General features: G+C 40.7%; 1 protein-coding gene across 3 annotated transcripts in view; it reads left to right on the top strand.

The window, feature by feature from the left end:
• The window catches only part of enkur (enkurin, TRPC channel interacting protein), a 52,592-nt gene extending 33,703 nt beyond the window's left edge, over positions 1 to 18,889 (top strand). Inside the window, exon 5 of one of the 3 annotated variants that reach the window (XM_043690475.2) lies at positions 18,810 to 18,889. In XM_043690475.2, coding sequence (XP_043546410.1) covers positions 18,810 to 18,872 — 63 coding nt within the window. In that variant the 3' untranslated portion in view covers positions 18,873 to 18,889. Of the gene's footprint in view, positions 1 to 3,710; positions 3,810 to 18,809 lie in introns of those variants that run through there. The other 2 variants (XM_087987433.1, XM_087987432.1) reach the window with 2 other exon arrangements.
• Positions 18,890 to 19,465: the final 576 nt, after the last annotated feature.

Genomic DNA, 19,465 nt, shown 5'->3' with positions numbered 1-19,465 from the left:
GCACAATGTGAGATGTGTGGGGGATGTTCTCATTCTTACTCACATACCTACAATCTCATACTGTATATGTACCAAATGGGTTCTGTAGCATGCATCTAAATCAGGATAATGTTGTGAAGGTTAATGTGGAGGCAGCCCATTGCCCACCTTGTTGCGGGTCTCCATGTGGGCGGCACGGTGGCACAGTGGTTAGCACTGCTGCCTCACAACGCCAGAGACCTGGGTTCAATTCCCAACTCAGGCGACTGACTGTGTGGAGTTTGCACATTCTCCCCGTGTCTGCGTGGGTTTTCTCCGGGTGCTCCGGTTTCCTCCCACAGTCCAAAGATATGCAGGTCAGATGAATTGGCCATGCTAATTTGCCCGTAGTGTTAGGTGAAGGGGTAAATGTATGGGTGGGTTGGTGTGGACTTGTTGGGCTGAAGGGCCTGTTTCCACACTGCAAGTAATCTAATGTACAGATGTTTCACGAATTTAAATGTCACATTTGTGACTACTGAATGAACACATTATTAAGAAACTGTTTCAGATATTGCCCACTGAGTGCCACAGAAATTGATAAGGAACACTGCCATCTTTGCTCCTAGTACCAGCAGCAATCTCTAGTAAATGCAGAGCAGCCTTCTAATACAGAATTTTCACCAAAGGTTCCTGCCAATCCTCATGATATGGTGAAAGTATAGAATTCCCAAAGTTTCTGATCTTCCATGGAATGCCTTGCAGATAAGAGAGGGGCAGTGACACTGTTCTTTGTTTAGAGATAGCAGTCAGAACATGGTCTAATAATGCCCAGCATTTCTGCAATGGAACATCTTTTTGCATTTGTACCAACAAGGAACATAAGGTATCTCCTCAACGTCAGAGTCCCATGCTTGTCAGGTCTGGGATTTGTAACAAACAGTACATTGGACAAACAGACAGAAAACTAGCCACCAGGATACATAAACATCAACTAGCCACAGAAAGACATGACCCACTCTCACTAGTATCCTTACATACGAATAAGGAAGGACACCACTGACTGGGACAACACATCCATCCTGGGACAAGTCAAACAGAGACATGCTCAAGAATTCCTAGAAGCATGGCATTCCAACCGGAAGTCAACAAACACATTGACTTGGATCCCATTTGCCACCCCCTGAGAAAAAGAGCAGGAAATAGCATCACCAACACAAGGAAACCCAAACATATAAATAGAAAGTGGGCTATTCCACCAGTGCTTCATTTGGCAGCTCTGAAGGTATCACCTAGTATGGTGATGAAATGTCTGAAAATGAACTTTCCAGCTCAGTGAGCAAACCTACATCCAGAGCCTCAGCCTGAGCTATAAATCTCAAAACTCACTTCCTTCTTCCTATCCCTGCATTGCTGGGTGGCACATTTGCACCAGTCTGACAAGGTTTATATTGTGGACTCCTCTGGCTATCTTGTGGAAAGAAAATAAGTTTGCTGTCCACCACCCTAGTCACCAAGGCTTTCAGGGCCCTATCAACAAAGTGGGATGCCAACATGCTTCTGTCAGCCATCCCCAGTGCAATTCTTCCCACATTGCTTGTGAAGGGCAATTTCTGGCAAATTTAAATATAGTAACAGTAGCTATAAACCTGGAAGTTCCCAGCAAAGGTGAGCACTTCCATGGCTGGTCAGTGTGCAAGTGATACCTGGGAGTCATGGTGCAAACGTAATGAGGTGAGTGGTATAAAATTGCTAATTCACTAGAGTCACAGGAGCCCTCCTACCATATAGCCATTCAAAATTAGCACAAGGTTTTTTGATAAAATTAAACCTTCCTAATTTTTTGATGTACTTTGTTAACATTATGTGATCCATGTACAATTACACCAACCTCTGAATACAAGCATTTCCTATTTAACCCTTCAAAACAAACTTACCTGCTTTTTTATTTTTCCTACAAAATGGATAATTTTGCACTTTGTCATAAATGGTACCATTAGCCATGTTCTTGCCTATATGCTTTAATCTATATCCCTCTGCAGTCTCAGTGCCATCCTCAGTGGTTACGTCCCTTTGTCAGCTGTAGTGCTGTTGCCTTTCACGCACAAGATTATGGGTTCAAGTCTCCCTCCAGGTGCTCTAGATGAGATGTTAATATGACTGTATATACCTCAGGCTCCCATATAGAACAGCTGAGAAGTTATACCTGGTGCCCTGTCTAATGTTTATCTCTCTCTCAATCAATATCCCCAAAATATTTTATTACATTTTGTGAAAACTTGATATATGCAAATTAAGTGACATAATACCTATATTACAACAGTGACCATGAAATGTCCGATCATCTTTAAAGGTGCCGTAGAAATGTTTTTTTTTTAACTTTGTATTGGCAATAACTCTAGACACAATATACTTAGCTGCCTCATTTAAGTTATGAATATGAATTGTAAATACGGTGGTCCAAGAACTAATCCTTCTGTATATGTTTAGTTACAATTTAACATCTAAAAAATGTGCTGTTTATTTCTAGTCCCTATTTCCTTCTCAATAATCAAATCTCAATCCATGCTAATATATGCATGTGATCTAATTTATTGTAAAAACACTTGGTATGATACCTTAACAAATACTTAATGAAAATCAAAATGCACCATGTCCATTGATTTTCCCTTATTATCGTGCCAATTTAATCAGGATTATGTTTCAGACTGGAGATCTGTGGCCAGTGGTGTTCTGCAGGGATCGGTGCAAGGTCCACTGTTTGTCACTTATGTAAACAATATGAATAAGAATTTAGGAAGCATGTTCGGTAAGTTTGCAGATGACACCAAAATTGGTGGACAGTAAATAAGGTTATCTAAGATTACAAAGGGATCTTGATCAATTGGGCAAATGGGCTAAGGATTGGCAGATGAATTTTAATTTGGATAAATGTGAGGTATTGCATTTTGGTGAGACAAACAAGGGCAGGACTTAGACAGTTAATGACAATGACCTGGGTTGAGTTGACAAACCGAGAGAATGAGGGCTTCAGATATAGTTTTTCTGAAAGCAGTGTTACAGGTGGGCAGGAGGGTTACGAAGGCATTTAGCATGCTTGCCTTCATCACTCAGACCATTAAGTATGAGAGTTGGGACATCTTGTTGTGGTTACATAGGGTATTGGTGAGGCCACTTTTGGAGTACTGGTTGCCCTGTTGGAGGGAGGATCTTATTAAATTGGACAGGGTACAGAAAAGGTTTCCAAGGATGTTACTGGGACTGGCGGGTTTCTGTAAAAAATTGGAAATAGTGGAACATTCAAGGACACACTGCTTTTGTCGCTTTCAGACAATATAAACCATAATTCCAGCAGCAACAAAAACAGCAATAATCCCGATTCCCAATCCAACTCTTGCTCCAGTGGAGATTCCAGGACCTAGAGACAGAATTAAGCCATTAACAGACTGAGACACACAAACAAAACCATCAGCAGAGACTTTCAGCACCTAGTGTTTCAGAATCAGCCCCAGTGCAAATAGATCCCTAGTTAATTCTAGTCCCTGGAGGGATGTGAAAGATTAGATCCACTAATCACACACACACACCAGACCACCTCATAGCTCTTTGCACACACACACACTGCCCCACAATGGGATCGATGAATGCTTTCCAATAGAGAGAACTGGACACTGCCCAGGAACAATTTCCCCTTAAGTTAAATCCGACCACCACTGATATTGTTTTAATTTTGCAAATCTTTTTCTGCCAAGAAGTTTCAACAGAATGTGCTATACAGTTGGGTCAATATTATACTCCACCGTCTTCACTGACCAACATTTGAGAAGCACGTGCCCTGAAGTATCTTCAGAGAAGACAGACAGCCACAAGGCAAGTTATACACTGAGAGCAAAGCTGGCCACTTCTTTTGATTCAGGGTAGTGTTTGATTCAAGCCATTGAAGCCATTATCAAATTAGAATTAAAGGGAATTAAGTAACGTGAAGTTAAGTGAATTGAGCTAACGTTTTAGTTATGTTAGATGAAGTAAAAAGTAAATGTTACAATTAATATATCTTTTATATTGAGTATTAGTACTTAAAAGGGTCAAAAAAGAAGCATTTATTTAATTGAATTCTGAGTTGGTTCCCTGTATTTTGTCTGTCTCACAAGGGAAGAATACCTGGAAAAAAGGTTTGAGTACTCCTCTTGGGTAACACCTGCATATTCTCGATCCTCCTTATCTCTGCAATCTCCTCCAGCCCTACAATCTTTCACAGAAGAGTTGGAGACTTTCAACAGTTCTGATGAGTACCTGAATAGTTACCTAAGAAACATTAGAAAGAATGATTTATCTTCTGGGTAACTGTACAGTCCACAACCAATAATTCACATTGAACTCACCCCCTCCTGATTCTTCCCTTGATTCCCCTGATTAATCCACTGACACCCTGACTACACCATAATCTTCACTCCCCAACCTACCTTGACTAGGCCCAATCTGAGAAACCATTTTTATTTGACCTGACTGCCCTTGAATACCCACTTAATCATTAGTTCACCAACTCATCTGCCACCCTACCTACCCTACCCACCAATTCGCTACCCACCTGACACTCTACACACCTCTACCTCATCTACCTATCCACCTCACCACTCTGCCTATCCACTCATTCATTCACTCACCAATTCACTAACATTGGGCATTTAAGCTCATCTTACCGCAGCAAATGCCTTAAAAATGGGGACATGTTAAGTCTAACTCCTGACACTCCACTGCTGTGACAGATCTATTTGTGGGACTGTATGCTTCACAATTCTGAAGAAACCACCCAAAAAAAAGATCCAAATGCAGAACAATGTTGAAGCACAGGAAAATAGGGCTGAACTGGCAATCAGTCACAAAAATCCAAGTCATCATCATAAATGTTAATGTTAAAACTTTGGTGTATTTCTAGTGGAGTGCTGCACTGGAGAGGTGCCATATTTTAGATAAGTCATTAAGGGTCTGAAAATAAATCCTGTGGTGCTACTTCAAAGAAGAAGGGAGTTAGCTCCACTGTCTTGTTTATTGCATATTCCTCAATTGATATCACAGAAATAAACTACATGGTAATTATCACATTGCACAAATATCTTGTCTGCAAATTGTCAGTGGCCCAATTTTCTAACATATAACTGTGACAACACAATAATAAATAGTTTGGGATGTCCTGAGGTTATGAAAGGTGTTCTAGGAAAAATATATTTTAATTCCTCTATGAATGTAACCTGAATGACAAATTTACACACACTTTCTGCTCTTGCTCGCAAATTAACCCTGTATCAGAAGTGATCCATGATAACCATTAATGCTATAACTTGCATTAGTGACCTGTCAGTCCCAATCTGCTACCTGTTTACTAGAATCCAGATTGTTTCCAAGGTCTTAGGTTAGCAGAAATCTCAGTGATGGTGGTGTTGAAGTGCATTTCTCTTTGTGCCCTCTTTAGGGTGAAGCCTGACTTACCCCCCCCACAGTCATGATGACGGGATATGGAGTGATATATTTCACATATAATCTATGGTTAGACTAATGCAAGCAACTTTATATTTAGTGAATCATATACCTGCATCTAAAGAACTGCACAATCCTCTCCAGTATGTCTTTGAAATCACCTGCTAGTGATGAGATCATTAATAATGCAAAGAATCTGTGAATCAGAAGTATATTTGACATTTTTTCTCATCAAGTCTTTTTGAATTTCAGCAAATGTTCATGAATTAGTGCATGTAGGTGGATCTAACTTTGGTTACTCATTTATCTGCATTTGCAGCCTGACCTGTTTCCTTGGCAGCATAATCTATAGGGACAGAAGCAAGATGCTTACTATCACAGCTGTTACTGTAACCTAATGAGAGCAAGTGATTGTTTACAGTTTGATTTTAAAAGCACTTTGCATTTGAAAGGGATTGAAAATTTCCAATATTATCTGCATGTCATATGGTGTGTCCAAATGTAAGACCATGTATGATATTAACATTTTAAAAGATTTTTTTTCCATGCTTTAGTACTTCTACTACTGTTCAAGGAAATATATGCTAAATCACAGTTAAATTTTGATACAATAGCAATACATCCATGTGTAATGTAAATTAAGATTTTACAAATAGATATTGTTACCCAGCTGATGTAACATTGCCACTGCTGAAACCTTTTCCAACCATTGACAGAAGCTGACTAGACTGACCGTGTCATTTCTGTGGTTAAAACAGCAGGTCGGAGGGCAAGAATTCTGAGTGCGTAACTCATCTTCAGACTTTCCTGTGCCCTGTCCACCATCAAGAAGGGACAAGTTCAATTCAGAAGTGTGATGAAATACTCTCCCCTTACTTAGATGAGTGCAGCTCCAACAACACTCATGAAGCTTGCCACCAGCGAGGATAAAGCAGCCCAGATAATTGGCATCACATCTAAAGCTCTCAACATTCACTCCCTTCACCACCAGGGTACAACATGTACTATCTAGAAGATGCACGGCAACAACTCACCAAGGCTCCTGAGACAGCACCTTCCAAATTCTGTCAGCTACAAGGTCAAGACCAGCAGATGTATGGGAAAGCCATAACCTGCAACTTCCTTTAAGCCATGCTCCAGCCTGACTTGGACCGATATTGCTATTACTTCCCTGTTACTAAATCAAGGTCCTGGATTTCCATCTCTGGGTGTTCTAGCACTCCATGGAGTTTAGCAATTCAAGAAGGCAACTCACCACCAATTCCTTCAGGCAATTAGAGAAGGGTAGCCTAGCCATTGATGCCCATATCCCATGAATTTTAAAATAAAATCTTGTACTATTACCCTATCTTTTCTCCATAGACTAATTTTGTTTTTTCTATAATGATTCAAATCCCTGTTAAAAGCCTCAGATACCCCAACCTCCACAACACTCGCAGGATGTTCACTTCTGATTCTAACCACTGACTGCATGAAAAGTATTATCTTCATTTCACCATTGCATTGCCAATTACCTTGAATCAGTGCATTCTGTTTCTCAAACTTCCTGATCCTTAATCAACCATACTGCTTTTTTTTACACCGTTTAGTATTCTTATGCCTATGGAAGGCTCTTAGACTTCATTTTTGTTAGTTGCTCGTCTCTTCTCATGCTCTGTCTTTGTTTCTCTTAGTAGCTTTCACAATTCCCCTCTGAACTTTTCATATTCAGCCTGGTATTTCTGCATGACATTTGTCATAAGCACAGTTTTTCTACTTCAAGTTAATCTGTATTTGTTTTGTAAGTAAACTTTGGATTTATTTGTCCCATATTCATCCTTCATAGGAATATTCTTTAAGTGGTAGACATGGTACAATCACAGGAGACCTCCAGCAAGGCCTATCTCAATGTCAGGAGCAACTGGCTGCAACTTCTATCCAAGATTCCCGCTTCAAGATGAGATTCTGATGAGACAACAGCAAGTTGCACCTTATTGGTGATTGTTTCTTGTTAATGACTTTATTACCTGCACATCTTGCTTCATTAATTTCTATCTTACAACTTGCCATGAGCAGCCTAATGCTGAGAATTCTTGACAAGAAAGTGCAAATGGGTACCTAGTGACTTCAGCTCGCACTGATTGCAAAGAACCCCATGGTCGTCACCACAAAAAAAGTATCTCAGGGCAGGATCCATGGGCATCAGCCACATACATGCCTCATCCATGGACATTAACATCCAATAACTGCCCAAGATCCTCATGGCACCTCTCTGATCTACTTGCATGGCACTTAGGAAGTTGAGACATACAATGCAGGGAGCATTAGCATTGAAAGGCTACTTCAAGAACACTTTTCATGTGGGGTATTTACCTAGCTCATTAGTTCGACCAGGCTGCGTTTCAGGGCTGATTGCTTACTCTCTTAACACTCCTGCACATAGTGCCTGCCTCTGTATGCTTGCAGCATCCATGTTTTGTCTTATTTTGCCATGCCTGTTGGCATATTGGCACCTCAATCAGAGTCTAAAAGCTATCTGTGCTCCATATTGACATGCTGTATTTGATTGAGCAGTCAAAGGTCTGCTCAGTTATGTTTAGAGGCTATTCATCAAAGATGTGGAATGATTACAATGCTTGAGGACTGTCAGTTGTGATATGGGCCGGGGTGCAAATGAGGACTGCTGGAGCAAAATGCAGTTCATTGCCAAAATGGGGTGGGGCACCAAGGCTGGAGAGGAAGAGGATAAGGATAGCAACCACAGAAAGTCAAGGCAGAAGGAGAGTATGTGGTAAAGTATCAGAGGGCATGGTAGGCTTGTGGGGGGGGGGGAGGTGGGGGCAATGAAGTAATTATTGTCAGTGACCACCACCTTAGCCTCCATAAGGGGAGTGCACAGGACAGGATTATGCGCATCTAAAGTGTACAATTAGGGATCAGGCATAAAATTGGATATTGAGGCATGTTCAGGATGAGATAAAAAAAAGAGGGAAGCTTATGGTGGATACTGAGGTTTCAACACCAGAAGCCTGAGAGGAATATAGAAAGTGCACAGGTCTTTCTTAAAATACAATAGGAGAATGAAGAGGAAGCATGAAGAAATGTTTGGAGGAATAAAGCATATTCCAAAGGCATTTTGACAGTAAATTAAGGGTAATAGGATAACCAGAGAAAGAGTGGGGATCATTAGGGACCTAAACATTGGTAGAGCTGGAAGACTTGGTGAGAATTCAAGGAAGTACGTTTCTCTAAGAGAATACAGATGTATAGCACAGGTTTATGTATCAGGGATTAAATTCCATTTGTCATTGTTCTACCCCTCTGACGAGCTTATCTGTATCAAACCAGTTAGACATGATCAACCCCTGACAAAGCCATGCTGACTATTCTTAATTAATCCTTGCCTCTCCAACTAAAGATTAGTTCTGTCCATCAGATGTTTTCCCCAGTTGATTCCCTATCATAGGTGTTATACTCATGGACCTGGTTTATCATCTTACCATCCATCTTGAATAATTACACTACATTAGCTGTGCTCCTGACCTCTGACAACTCTCCTGTGGCCAGAGGGGATTGAAAAATTAATGTTAGGGGGCCCTGTATTATTTCTTGGCTCCCACAGCACTCTGATACCTAGTCCAGCTCAACCTGGGAACTTGTCCAATTTTAAGTCTGTGAAAATCGCTTTTACTTCCTCCCTCTCAATTTAATTTGTTCAAGTATATTACAGCAGTCTTTCTTAATATCTATGATCCCTCTGTGCTGCACTTCTTCTGGAGGCTCTCTCTGTTTAAATAATAATCTGTTTTTTGATTCTTACTGCCAAATTGTGGAAGCTGACACTTTCCTACATTAAACTTCATTTACCAGATTTTTGCCCTCTCACTCAATGTTCCCTTACAGTTTCCTTAAGTTAACAATATTGTTATTATTAACTAAATTATTATCTTTCTACATTAATGACTTGGAAGAGTGGACACAGTATAATGTATTCAAATTTGAATAATTATATCTTTTCTCACTAAACTTAGCCTTCTTCTATTCGTGCCTTCTTTCCTTCTATCACGAAAGGTCAAAGAGGGAAATGTTTGCTGATCATTGCACAATGTTCAGCATCATTCAAAACTTCTCAGATACTGAAACAGTCCTGAAACAGCAAGATCTGGACAACATCCAGGCCTGGGCAGATAGGGTGGCAGAGTGGCTCAGTGGTTAGCACTGCTGCCTCACAGCACCAAGGACCTAGATTTGATTCCAGCCTCAGGCGACTATCTGTGTGGAGTGTGCGCATTCTTCCTGTGTCTGTGTGGGTTTCCTCCGGAAGCTCCGGTTTCCTCCCACAATCCAAACATTTGCAGGTTAGGTGAATTGGCCATGCTAAATTGCCCATACTGTCAGGTATGTGTAGGTTAGGCGCATTAGTCAAGGGTAAATATAGCATAATAGGGTAGGGAGAATGGGTCTGGGTTGGTTGTCCTTCGGACGGTTGGTATGGATTTGTTGGGCCGAAAAGCCTGTTTCCAAACTGTAGGGATTCTATGATTCTATGATATAAATGATGAATAACTTTCACACCACAGAAGTGCCAAGCAATGATCATCTCCAAAAAAAGAACATAACTATTTTCCCTTGACATTCAATGTCATTGCCATCACTGAATCTTGATGAACTGAATCAACATCCCTAGAGGTTCCCATTGATAAGAAACTGAACTGGACAGGCCATAACAATGCTGTGGCTACAAGGACAGGTCAGGCACCAATTGATTCTACTAGTTTCCTTTCATTGTTAATCTCAGCTCTTTGGATTTTGTTTTTAGTTTAAAGTTCTCCAAGTCCTCCAGAGCGCAGTGTGCAATATATACAACAATGCCATATGATATGTCTTAGTTTTTACCTTTATGTTAACTTTTTGACTTCCTTGTTAAGCCATGAATGATTTTTTTCACCTTTTTATAATTCCTTTTCCTCTTAGAAATAGACTTTAATTGAGAGGTATTTATATCTCCATAAGCATTTGCCACTGTTCTTCAACTGCCCTGCCCTTTAATATATTTGCCCAGCCCACTTGGGTCAACTCCTTCCTCAGGCCCGTATAATTACCTTTGCCCAATGTTAAACCTCACAGGTCTGACTCTGTCTTAATTCTTTCAATCTGAATTTCAAAATCAGGCAGTTGTGGTCACTCCTTCCAAGAGGATCCTTAACTACAAGACCATTTATCAATCCTTCACTGTTACATAATACCAAATCTAAAATAGCCAATTCTCTGGTTCGTTCCATGACATACTGCTTTGAGAAACAATATCTCATATACTTTATGAACCTTTCTTGGAGGCTACCCTTGTCAAGTTGATTAATCCAATTAATATGCATGTTCAAATCACCCATAATTACTGTTGTGCCCTCTCACAAACCCTCATTCTCTCCTGGTTTATACTATGCCCTACTTGGAAAGTACTATTCAGGGGCCATGTAAATTACTCCTACTAAAGGGTTTCTTCCCTTGCTTTTATCTCCACCCAGACTGCTCCAACATTTTGGTCCCTAGTGACAATATGATTTCTTGAAACATTCTGAAACAACGCCACCTCCTGCCCCTTGTCTATCCTTTCAGAATACTGCGTAACCTTGACTCTTCTTGTAACCCCATTTCAGTAATTCCCACCAGGTTGTACACATTTGTCTCTATTTGTGCCTTCGGCTCATCTACTTTATTCAGAATACTGCGTGCATTTAAGTAAAACATTTGTAAATACGTTATTAGATTCCTTACAGTGTGGAAACAGGCCCTTCGGCCCAACAAGTCCACATCAACCTGCCGAAGCACAACCCACCCAGACCCATTCCCCTCTTCACCTAACACTACGGGCAATTTAGCATGGCCAATTCACCTAACTTGAAATACCATGGTCCTTCATCATTTATGTTTCTATGTGGTAGAGTCTGGGTGTGTAATTTTTTTTTGGATTGTGGGAGGAAACCAGAGCACCCGGAGGAAACCCACGCAGACACAGGGAGAATGTGCAAACTCCACACAGAGAGTCGCCTGAGGCGGGAATTGAACCCAGGTCTCTGGCACTGTGAGGCAGCAGTGCTAATCACTGTGCCACCGTGGCTCGTGTTTCTCTTTTAATATTTTCTTGTGCACTGCACTTTCCATGCATCCTTATTTATTAATCCTTGACAACATTGAGCTGCATCTCTATCATTTACTCCAACTTTCAACTCACATTTTGATCTTTTGTGATTCCTTCCCTCACCACGATCATTCAACTAGCCCTGCCTATTCACCCTATTAACTCCTACCTTCTGCTATTTTCTCGTTCCCAACCTCCAAAGCAGATATGTTGTCATTTTTTCTGTTATTGGGCAAAAGTTCTGGAAATTCCTTCCTAACAGCACAGTGGTGGATATACACCACACAAACTGCAGCAGTTCATTGTGCCTCACCACAATGTTCTCAAAACCAATTATGAATGAACAATAAATGCTGACCTAGCCAGCAACATCCACCTCCGTGAACAATTTTTCTTTCGTAGTCGTGAAATTAATATCTAATTTTGTTGAAATGTGAGTGAACAAGTTTGCTGCATTTCTATAACAGAGAAGCTAAAAGAAAGAAAAAATTAGTCAGCAACTCCATTATTATTGTGTCATGTGACTTTGAAATACCATGGTCTTTCATCATTTATGTTTCTATGTGGTAGAGTTTGGGTGTGTAATTTTAAATTGTTCAGATGTTTGGTAAATTGATGCAATTTTTGGAAGATATTACACTGTTTAAATTTCTCAATTAACATTGTATAAACAGACAGATTCCAGAGATCAGATACTAATTCAGTTCAAGGCGTTTTCCCCAGTTCTCCTGAAGGCTTTGAGTCAGAGGTTTTGTGTTCAACTGCAAATCAGAGCCCTGAGCACATCATCTGCACTGTTGCTCTGAGGGAGTGCTGCACTGTCAATGGTGCTGACGTTTGGATGAGACATTAAAATGAGTAAAATGGGCATTTTTTAAAAGTCCCACAATATTATTTTAAAGAAAAACAGAGGAATTTCCCTCATATTCTTTCCAATATTTATTCTTTAACATACAACTTGACAGATAACCTTATGACCAACTTCACAGCTCTTTGTAGGATCTTGCTTGTCCAGATACTGCTTTTCCCAGCAGGATGTTTAATTCATTACACTAAATTGCTCTGATCACTATAAATTGTACTGACAGTTCTGTGGATAGTTGTAAACTGCTCATGTGTAATGTAACTTTAAATGCTAATTTTAGATACCTTCCAGATTTGGAAGTCCAAAATGTGGAAGAAATTAGGATTTTAGACTGGGTTTGTCTGACCTCAAAAGTAATGTTGCACTGAATCTTCTCATCCAATTCTGCCACAAATCTCACCTCCAGTCCACATCACTCAGGACTCCATACACCCATTGTGCTTATTTCTGGATATCATACTATTAGAAGGAAATGCTTCTGTCAGAATGAGCCAGAAAGGTGCATCAAGAATTGATCACATGTCAAGGAGTTGAGTTAGAAAGTAAAATTAGCAAAATTCATGACTTGGCAGTCTGGGGGAAGAGATTACCTCGGTCACATCCACAATTTGGTAATTATAAGCCATTAATTTATCTAAAGAAGTTTTTAAAATCTAGTGGTTTGAATTAAGCAATGTAAACATAACTGCAACATGGAAATAAGTATCAAAATAAGACAGGGATTTGTGGAATTAAAGTGAATTGAACATGGCTTTGAATTAAGAAGTAGTGTCTTTATCAGTTAGTTGGGATAAACTTCAAAATTGGACATATAAGTGAGAGCAAAAGACATATGTCTAGAATAGGACAAAGTACATTTGAAACAGATATCATGAAGGACTTCTTTAGACCAAATGATATGTGTTTCAAATAATCTCCCAGACGGGACACTGGAGAATAAAAGTGTGATGCGCAATCAAACACCAATGGGATTATAGACTGGAGAGATAAAAGATGAAAGAACAAAATAAAGAATTGCATTTATAATTTATACTTTATCTGTCTCAGGTGCATGTGTAAAATCGTATGGCTCTATTTTGAAGAAGAGTGGAATGCTCTTCTCAGATACCTGGCCAAAAATAATCTCTCAGGAAGCTTCTACTAAATAGATTATTTGGTCATTATCATAGTGCTGTTTGTGAGAGCCCACTTAATACAAAATGGTTGCAGCATGAACCTAAATTGAAGAGACTTTAATTGACTGTACATTTGAATAATAGCTAGAATGTAGAAGTTAATCAGGCAAGTGAAATTTATAATGCTAAGATTAATAAAATATATTAAAGTACACAAACTTCTTTTCATTGCTGCACTTGTGACCAGTTGGCTTTTGACTGAAAGCAAATGTATCAGCTGCAGAGCTCATGACCTTGTTTTTCAGCTTAGCTGAATTGGTAGTTCATTCACCTCTAAATTAAATGGCTGTGAGTTCATTCCAGGATTTGAGCACAGAATCTGGGTGACACTTGGGTGCAGTCCTAAAGGGGTGTTGTACTCCCTGGAGTGCCATTTTTCAAATTAAACTAAGGAACATATCAGTGCAAAAGATAAGGCTGAAACATTTGTATCCATCTTCAGCTGAAAGTGTCGAGTCCATAAACAACTCAGTCATTTCCTGAAGTACCAGCATCAGAAATTTCAGCCTTCAGCCGATTCATTTCACTCCACGTGATATCAAGAAATTGTTGGACAACACCCCATCATTATAGTGAAGGTTTATACTCGAGACCTTGCCTAACCCTGAGCCAGCTATTCCAGCACATTTAAGGCACTGGCACCTAGCTGACACTACAGAAAATTTTCAAAGTATGTCCTATGCATTAAAAATGGCTCAAATCCAACCTTTCCAATTACTGCCCTATCAATCATCAGTAAACTGATTAAAGCAATTGTCAATATTGCTACTCTCTCCTGTACTGACCTGATCATGTGTGGCCTCCATCCATTCCTCTCCTTTTTAAAATGTCTCCCAACAGCATATAAAACAGTAATTGCTGCTCCTGGAATTCGAGGAAATCACCTCCGATCTTGATCAGATGGGCCAATGGGCTGAGAAGTGGCAGATGGAGTTTAATTCAGATAAATGCGAGGTGCTGCATTTTGGGAAAGCAAATCTTAGCAGGAGTTATACACTTAATGGTAATGTCCTTCGGAGTGTTGCTGAACAAACAGACCTTGGAGTGCAGGTTCATAGCTCCTTGAAAGTAGAGTTGCAGGTAGATAGGATTGTGAAGAAGGCATTTGGTATGTTTTCCTTTATTAGACGGAGTATTGAGTACAGCAGTTGGGAGGTCATGTTGCAGCTGTACAGGACATTGGTTAGGCCAGTTTTGGAATACTGCGGACAATTCTGGTCTCCTTCCTATCTGAATGATGTTATGAAACTTGAAAGGGTTCAAAAAAGATTTACAAGGATGTTGCCAGGGTTCGACGATTTGAGCTGTAGGGAGAGGCTGAACAGGCTGGGGCTGTTTTCCCTGGAGCATCGAAGGCTAAGGGATGAACTTATAAAGGTTTACAAAATCATGAGGGGCATGGACAGGATAAATAGACAAAGTATTTCCCTGGGGTGGGGGAGTCCACAGCTAGAGGGCATAGATTTAGGATGAGAGGGGAAAGATATAAAAGCTACCTAAGGGGCAACTTTTTCATGCAGAGAGTGGTACATGTATGGAATGAGCTGCAAGAGGAAGTGGTGGAGGCTGGTACAATTGCAACATTTAAAAGGCATCTGGATGGGTATATGATGAGGGAGGGTTTGGAGGGATATGGGCTAGGTGCTGGCAAGTGGGACTAGATTGGGTTGGGATATCTAGTCGGCGTGGGCGAGTTGGACCGAAGGGTCTGTTGCCGTGCTGCACATCTCTGTGACTCTATGACTCTATGCTACTAAGTAGCACTTTCAAATGAATGATAAGAGAAAAATAGTGTGAATGCTGAAAATCTGAAAGCAGTTTTGAAATAGGGCATTCAGAAATTCTGAAGAGTCTGACTGGGCCCAAAACATTAACACTGTTTCTCTTTCACAGATTGTGCCAGACCTGAGTTTCTCCAGTGCTTTCTGTTTTTTTAAAGTGAATAGCATGGTCACTGATGCTCAGTTCTGGTTTCACCAGGGTCACTCAGTACCTGACCTCATTATAGCTTTAGTCCAAAGAGCTAACCAAGAGGTGATGTGTAAGTAACTCCCTTGGCGTGCATTTAACTGAGTGTGGCTTCAATGAGCATTAGAAAAACCAAGCACCAGCCATTTTTGGAATACTGTGTACAGACCTGGTTGCCCAGCTACAAGAAGGGTCATATTAAATTGGAGACAGTGCAGAAAGGATTTACAAGGATGTTATCAGGACTGGAGGGTTTGAGTTATAAGGAGAGGCTGAATAGGCTGGGATGTTTTTCATTGAAGCATAGGAGGTTAAGGGTGACCTTATAGATGTTTATACAATCATAACTGGCATAGATAAGGCAAATAGCAGGGGTCTTTTCTCTATGGTGGGGGCTTATGTTTAAGGTGAGAGGAGAAAGATTGAAAAGGGGCCTGAAGGTCAACTTTTTCACACAGTGAGTGGTTCATATGTGGAATGAACTGTCAGATGAAGTGGTAAACACAGGTACAATGTTTTAAAAGACATTTGGACAGATACATGGATTGAAAAGGCTTAGAGGGATATGGGCCAAAAGCAGGCAAATGGGACTAGTTTCGTTTGGGAAACTTGATTGGCATGGATGAGATGGACCAAAGGGTCTGTTTCTGTGTTGGATGACTTTATTACTATGCAAATGGACATTGGAATATAATCATCTCAGTTCAAAAGGATATCACTTTAGGATTCCCTCAGGATGATGCCTCTATCTAACCATCTTCGACTGTTCCATTAACAATCTTCCCTCTATCATCAGGTCAGAGGTGATGTTATTCACCACTGATTGTACAATGTTCAGCACAATTTGCAGCTTCTCACTGAAGCACTCCATATCTAAACACAGCAAGACTGAGACAATTCAGGCTTAAGGCTGATGAGTAGCAAGTAGCCTTCACGTCACACAAGTGTGACAATGGCCATCTCCAACAAAAGAAAATCTAACAATTGAAAATCCTGGGAATTACCATTGACCAGAAACTGAACTGTAATACAGGTACCTCTGGGATAACGTGCGCTTCGGCATTGCGATTTGGCTTAACCTCGGTTGTTGGTAAAATTCTAGAATCCATCATTAAGGATGAGGTTTCTAAATTCTTGGAAGAGCAGAGTCTGATTAGAACAAGTCAACATGGATTTAGTAAAGGGAGGTCATGCCTGACAAACCTGTTGGAATTTTTTGAAGAGGTAACAAGTAGGTTAGACCAGGGAAACCCAGTGGATGTGGTCTATCGAGACTTTCAAAAGGCCTTTGATAAGGTGCCACACGGGAGGCTGCTGAGCAAGGTGAGGGCCCATGGTGTTCGAGGTGAGCTGCTGGGATGGATTGTGGATTGGCTGTCTAACAGAAGGCAGAGAGTTGGGATAAAAGGTTCTTTTTCAGAATGGCAGCCGGTGACGAGCGGTGTCCCGCAGGGTTCGGTGCTGGGGCCACAGCTGTTCGCATTATATATTAATGATTTGGATGAGGGAACCGGGGGCATTCTAGCGAAGTTTGCCGATGATACGAAGTTAGGTGGACAGGCAGGTAGTACTGAGGAAGTGGGGAGGCTACAGAAGGATCTAGACAGGTTGGGAGAGTGGTCCAGGAAATGGCTGATGGAATTTAACGTGAGCAAGTGCGAGGTCTTGAACTTTGGGCAAAAAGAATAAAAGCATAGACTACTTTCTAAATGGTGAGAAAATTAATAAAGCCAAAGCACAAAGGGATCTGGGAGTGCTAGTCGAGGATTCTCTAAAGGTAAACATGCAGGTTGAGTCCGTGATTAAGAAAACGAATGCAATGTTGTCTCTTATCTCAAGAGGGTTGGAATATAAAAGCAGAGATGTACTACTAAGACTTTATAAAGCTCTGGTTAGGCCCCATTTGGAGTACTGTGTCCAGTTTTGGTCCCCACACCTCAGGAAGGACATACTGGCACTGGAACGTGTCCAGCGGAGATTCACACGGATGATCCCTAGAATGACAGGTCTAACATATGAGGAACGGCTGAGGATACTGGGATTGTATTCGTTGGAGTTTAGAAGATTAAGGGGAGACTTAATAGAGACGTACAAAATAATACATGGCTTGGAAAAGGTGGATGCTAGGAAATTGTTTCCGTTAGACGAGGAGACTAGGACCCGTGGACACAGCCTTAGAATTAGAGGGGGTCATTTCAGAACAGAAATGCGGAGACATTTCTTCAGCCAGAGAGTGGTGGGCCTGTGGAATTCATTGCCACGGAGTGCAGTGGAAGCCGGGACGCTAAATGTCTTCAAGGCCGAGATTGATAGATTCTTGTTGTCTAGAGGAATTAAGGGCTACGGGGAGAACACTGGTAAGTGGAGCTGAAATGTGCATCAGCCATGATTGAATGGCGGAGTGGACTCGATGGGCCGAATGGCCTTACTTCCATTCCTATGTCTTATGGTCTTATGGCTATAACGTCGCTGAAGAATTAGGGAACGATATTTTGGTGAATGCTTACTTCTATTGTGCGATTCCAGCGGTGATCAGTTCACATGCTTCATTCTGCGCGTGTGCTGATGCCTGTACCGAAATCTCCATGCCGGTGTCCACGCATGTGCAAGGTCAGTGCCGGTCTTTGTGCCATTCTGCGCATGCGCCGATGTTAGCTGCCGATAGAGCAGCTTTCTGTGAGAGGTTCTGGACAGAAAGCAGCTTTCTTATATTTTTTAAATGTACTGTGTTAAATTTACTTTTGTTTCACTAATAAATATAATTTCAATCTTCATTCAGGCTGTGCTATACTTTGCTTTAAACTTTTGGGTGATTTTTGAGCGATCGTGAGTGAAATATTTTGCTGGTCTTTCCCTCACCCCACTTTTCCCATAGGCCCCATTATTTCTATTGCACAAGTTTCTATCAAGTGAGGTTTCGCTGGAATGCGTTATAGGAGAACTACTGTAGAAACACAAATACTACCTTCAAGAGCAGGTTGAAGGCTATGAAAGGATGGACATTTAATGCTGCACTAGGCAGTGGTACCCACATCCCATGAATGAGCTGTGTTCGGAGATCCCTTGTACAGAAGATTAACTCTATTCATGTAAATTTCTTTTTATTATTTTTCTAACTCAAAATGGTGCAGTACTGTGGCGACAAAGCACTTTCCTCTGATTTGTTGATAAGCAGTCTTCTCTTATACAATATCAATGTTGGTTTCCACTTTGACTTGAAATATTTTGACATTTTATTTCTTTTCTTCAGAGTGATGTCCAGCACCTGACTGAACTCTTTAATTCCCGAAATTCATCATTCACAAGAAAATAAATAAAGAAAATAAATTTACTAGCTCCTTTGTGTCTCACCTGGCCACGTTCCTGACTACTTCCAAATTAGCTTGGTGAGGAATTGCAACAAATTTGTGTGTGTGCCTTCTGTTAAAATGCAACTAGGCCCTGATGATGAAATCAAGGCCTAACATACATATATAAATCAGGCCCCTACTATGTTTTGGTAGTGTCCCATTCACCTGCTAAAACAACAGGTTAAAACTACATCCCATGGTAATCTAATGGCATCAGAGTGAGTAAGTTGTTGGTCCAATTTTGTCAACTGGCCATATGGTTTCAGCTAGTTGAATTGGGTTAAAGTTGACTCTTTACTGTTAATGACTCGAAGTCAACAGGCTTGAAATCCCATCTAACTTTGCAGCAGATGCTGCAGATTTGGGATAAGAAATCACTTCTTGAAAATAAAAGTTCGTGTCATGTTTCCTCTCTGACTTAATCCCTGCTGTTTGAAGCCCTTCAAACACAAATAGTTTACTGGTTGAAAAATTGAAGTTTTGCTTACCAATTGAAGGATGCATCGATTAAAATCAAACGAACAACAGAATTGAACTCCTTAAAATCACTGCTAAG

The sequence above is a fragment of the Chiloscyllium plagiosum genome, unplaced genomic scaffold, assembly GCF_037043375.1.
Source record: "Chiloscyllium plagiosum isolate Xiang-an unplaced genomic scaffold, Cpla_swu_hap1 HiC_scaffold_5, whole genome shotgun sequence".
Lineage (NCBI taxonomy): Eukaryota > Metazoa > Chordata > Chondrichthyes > Orectolobiformes > Hemiscylliidae > Chiloscyllium > Chiloscyllium plagiosum.
Note: the sequence above shows the minus strand (reverse complement) of the source record. Positions and strands in the feature narration are given on the sequence as shown.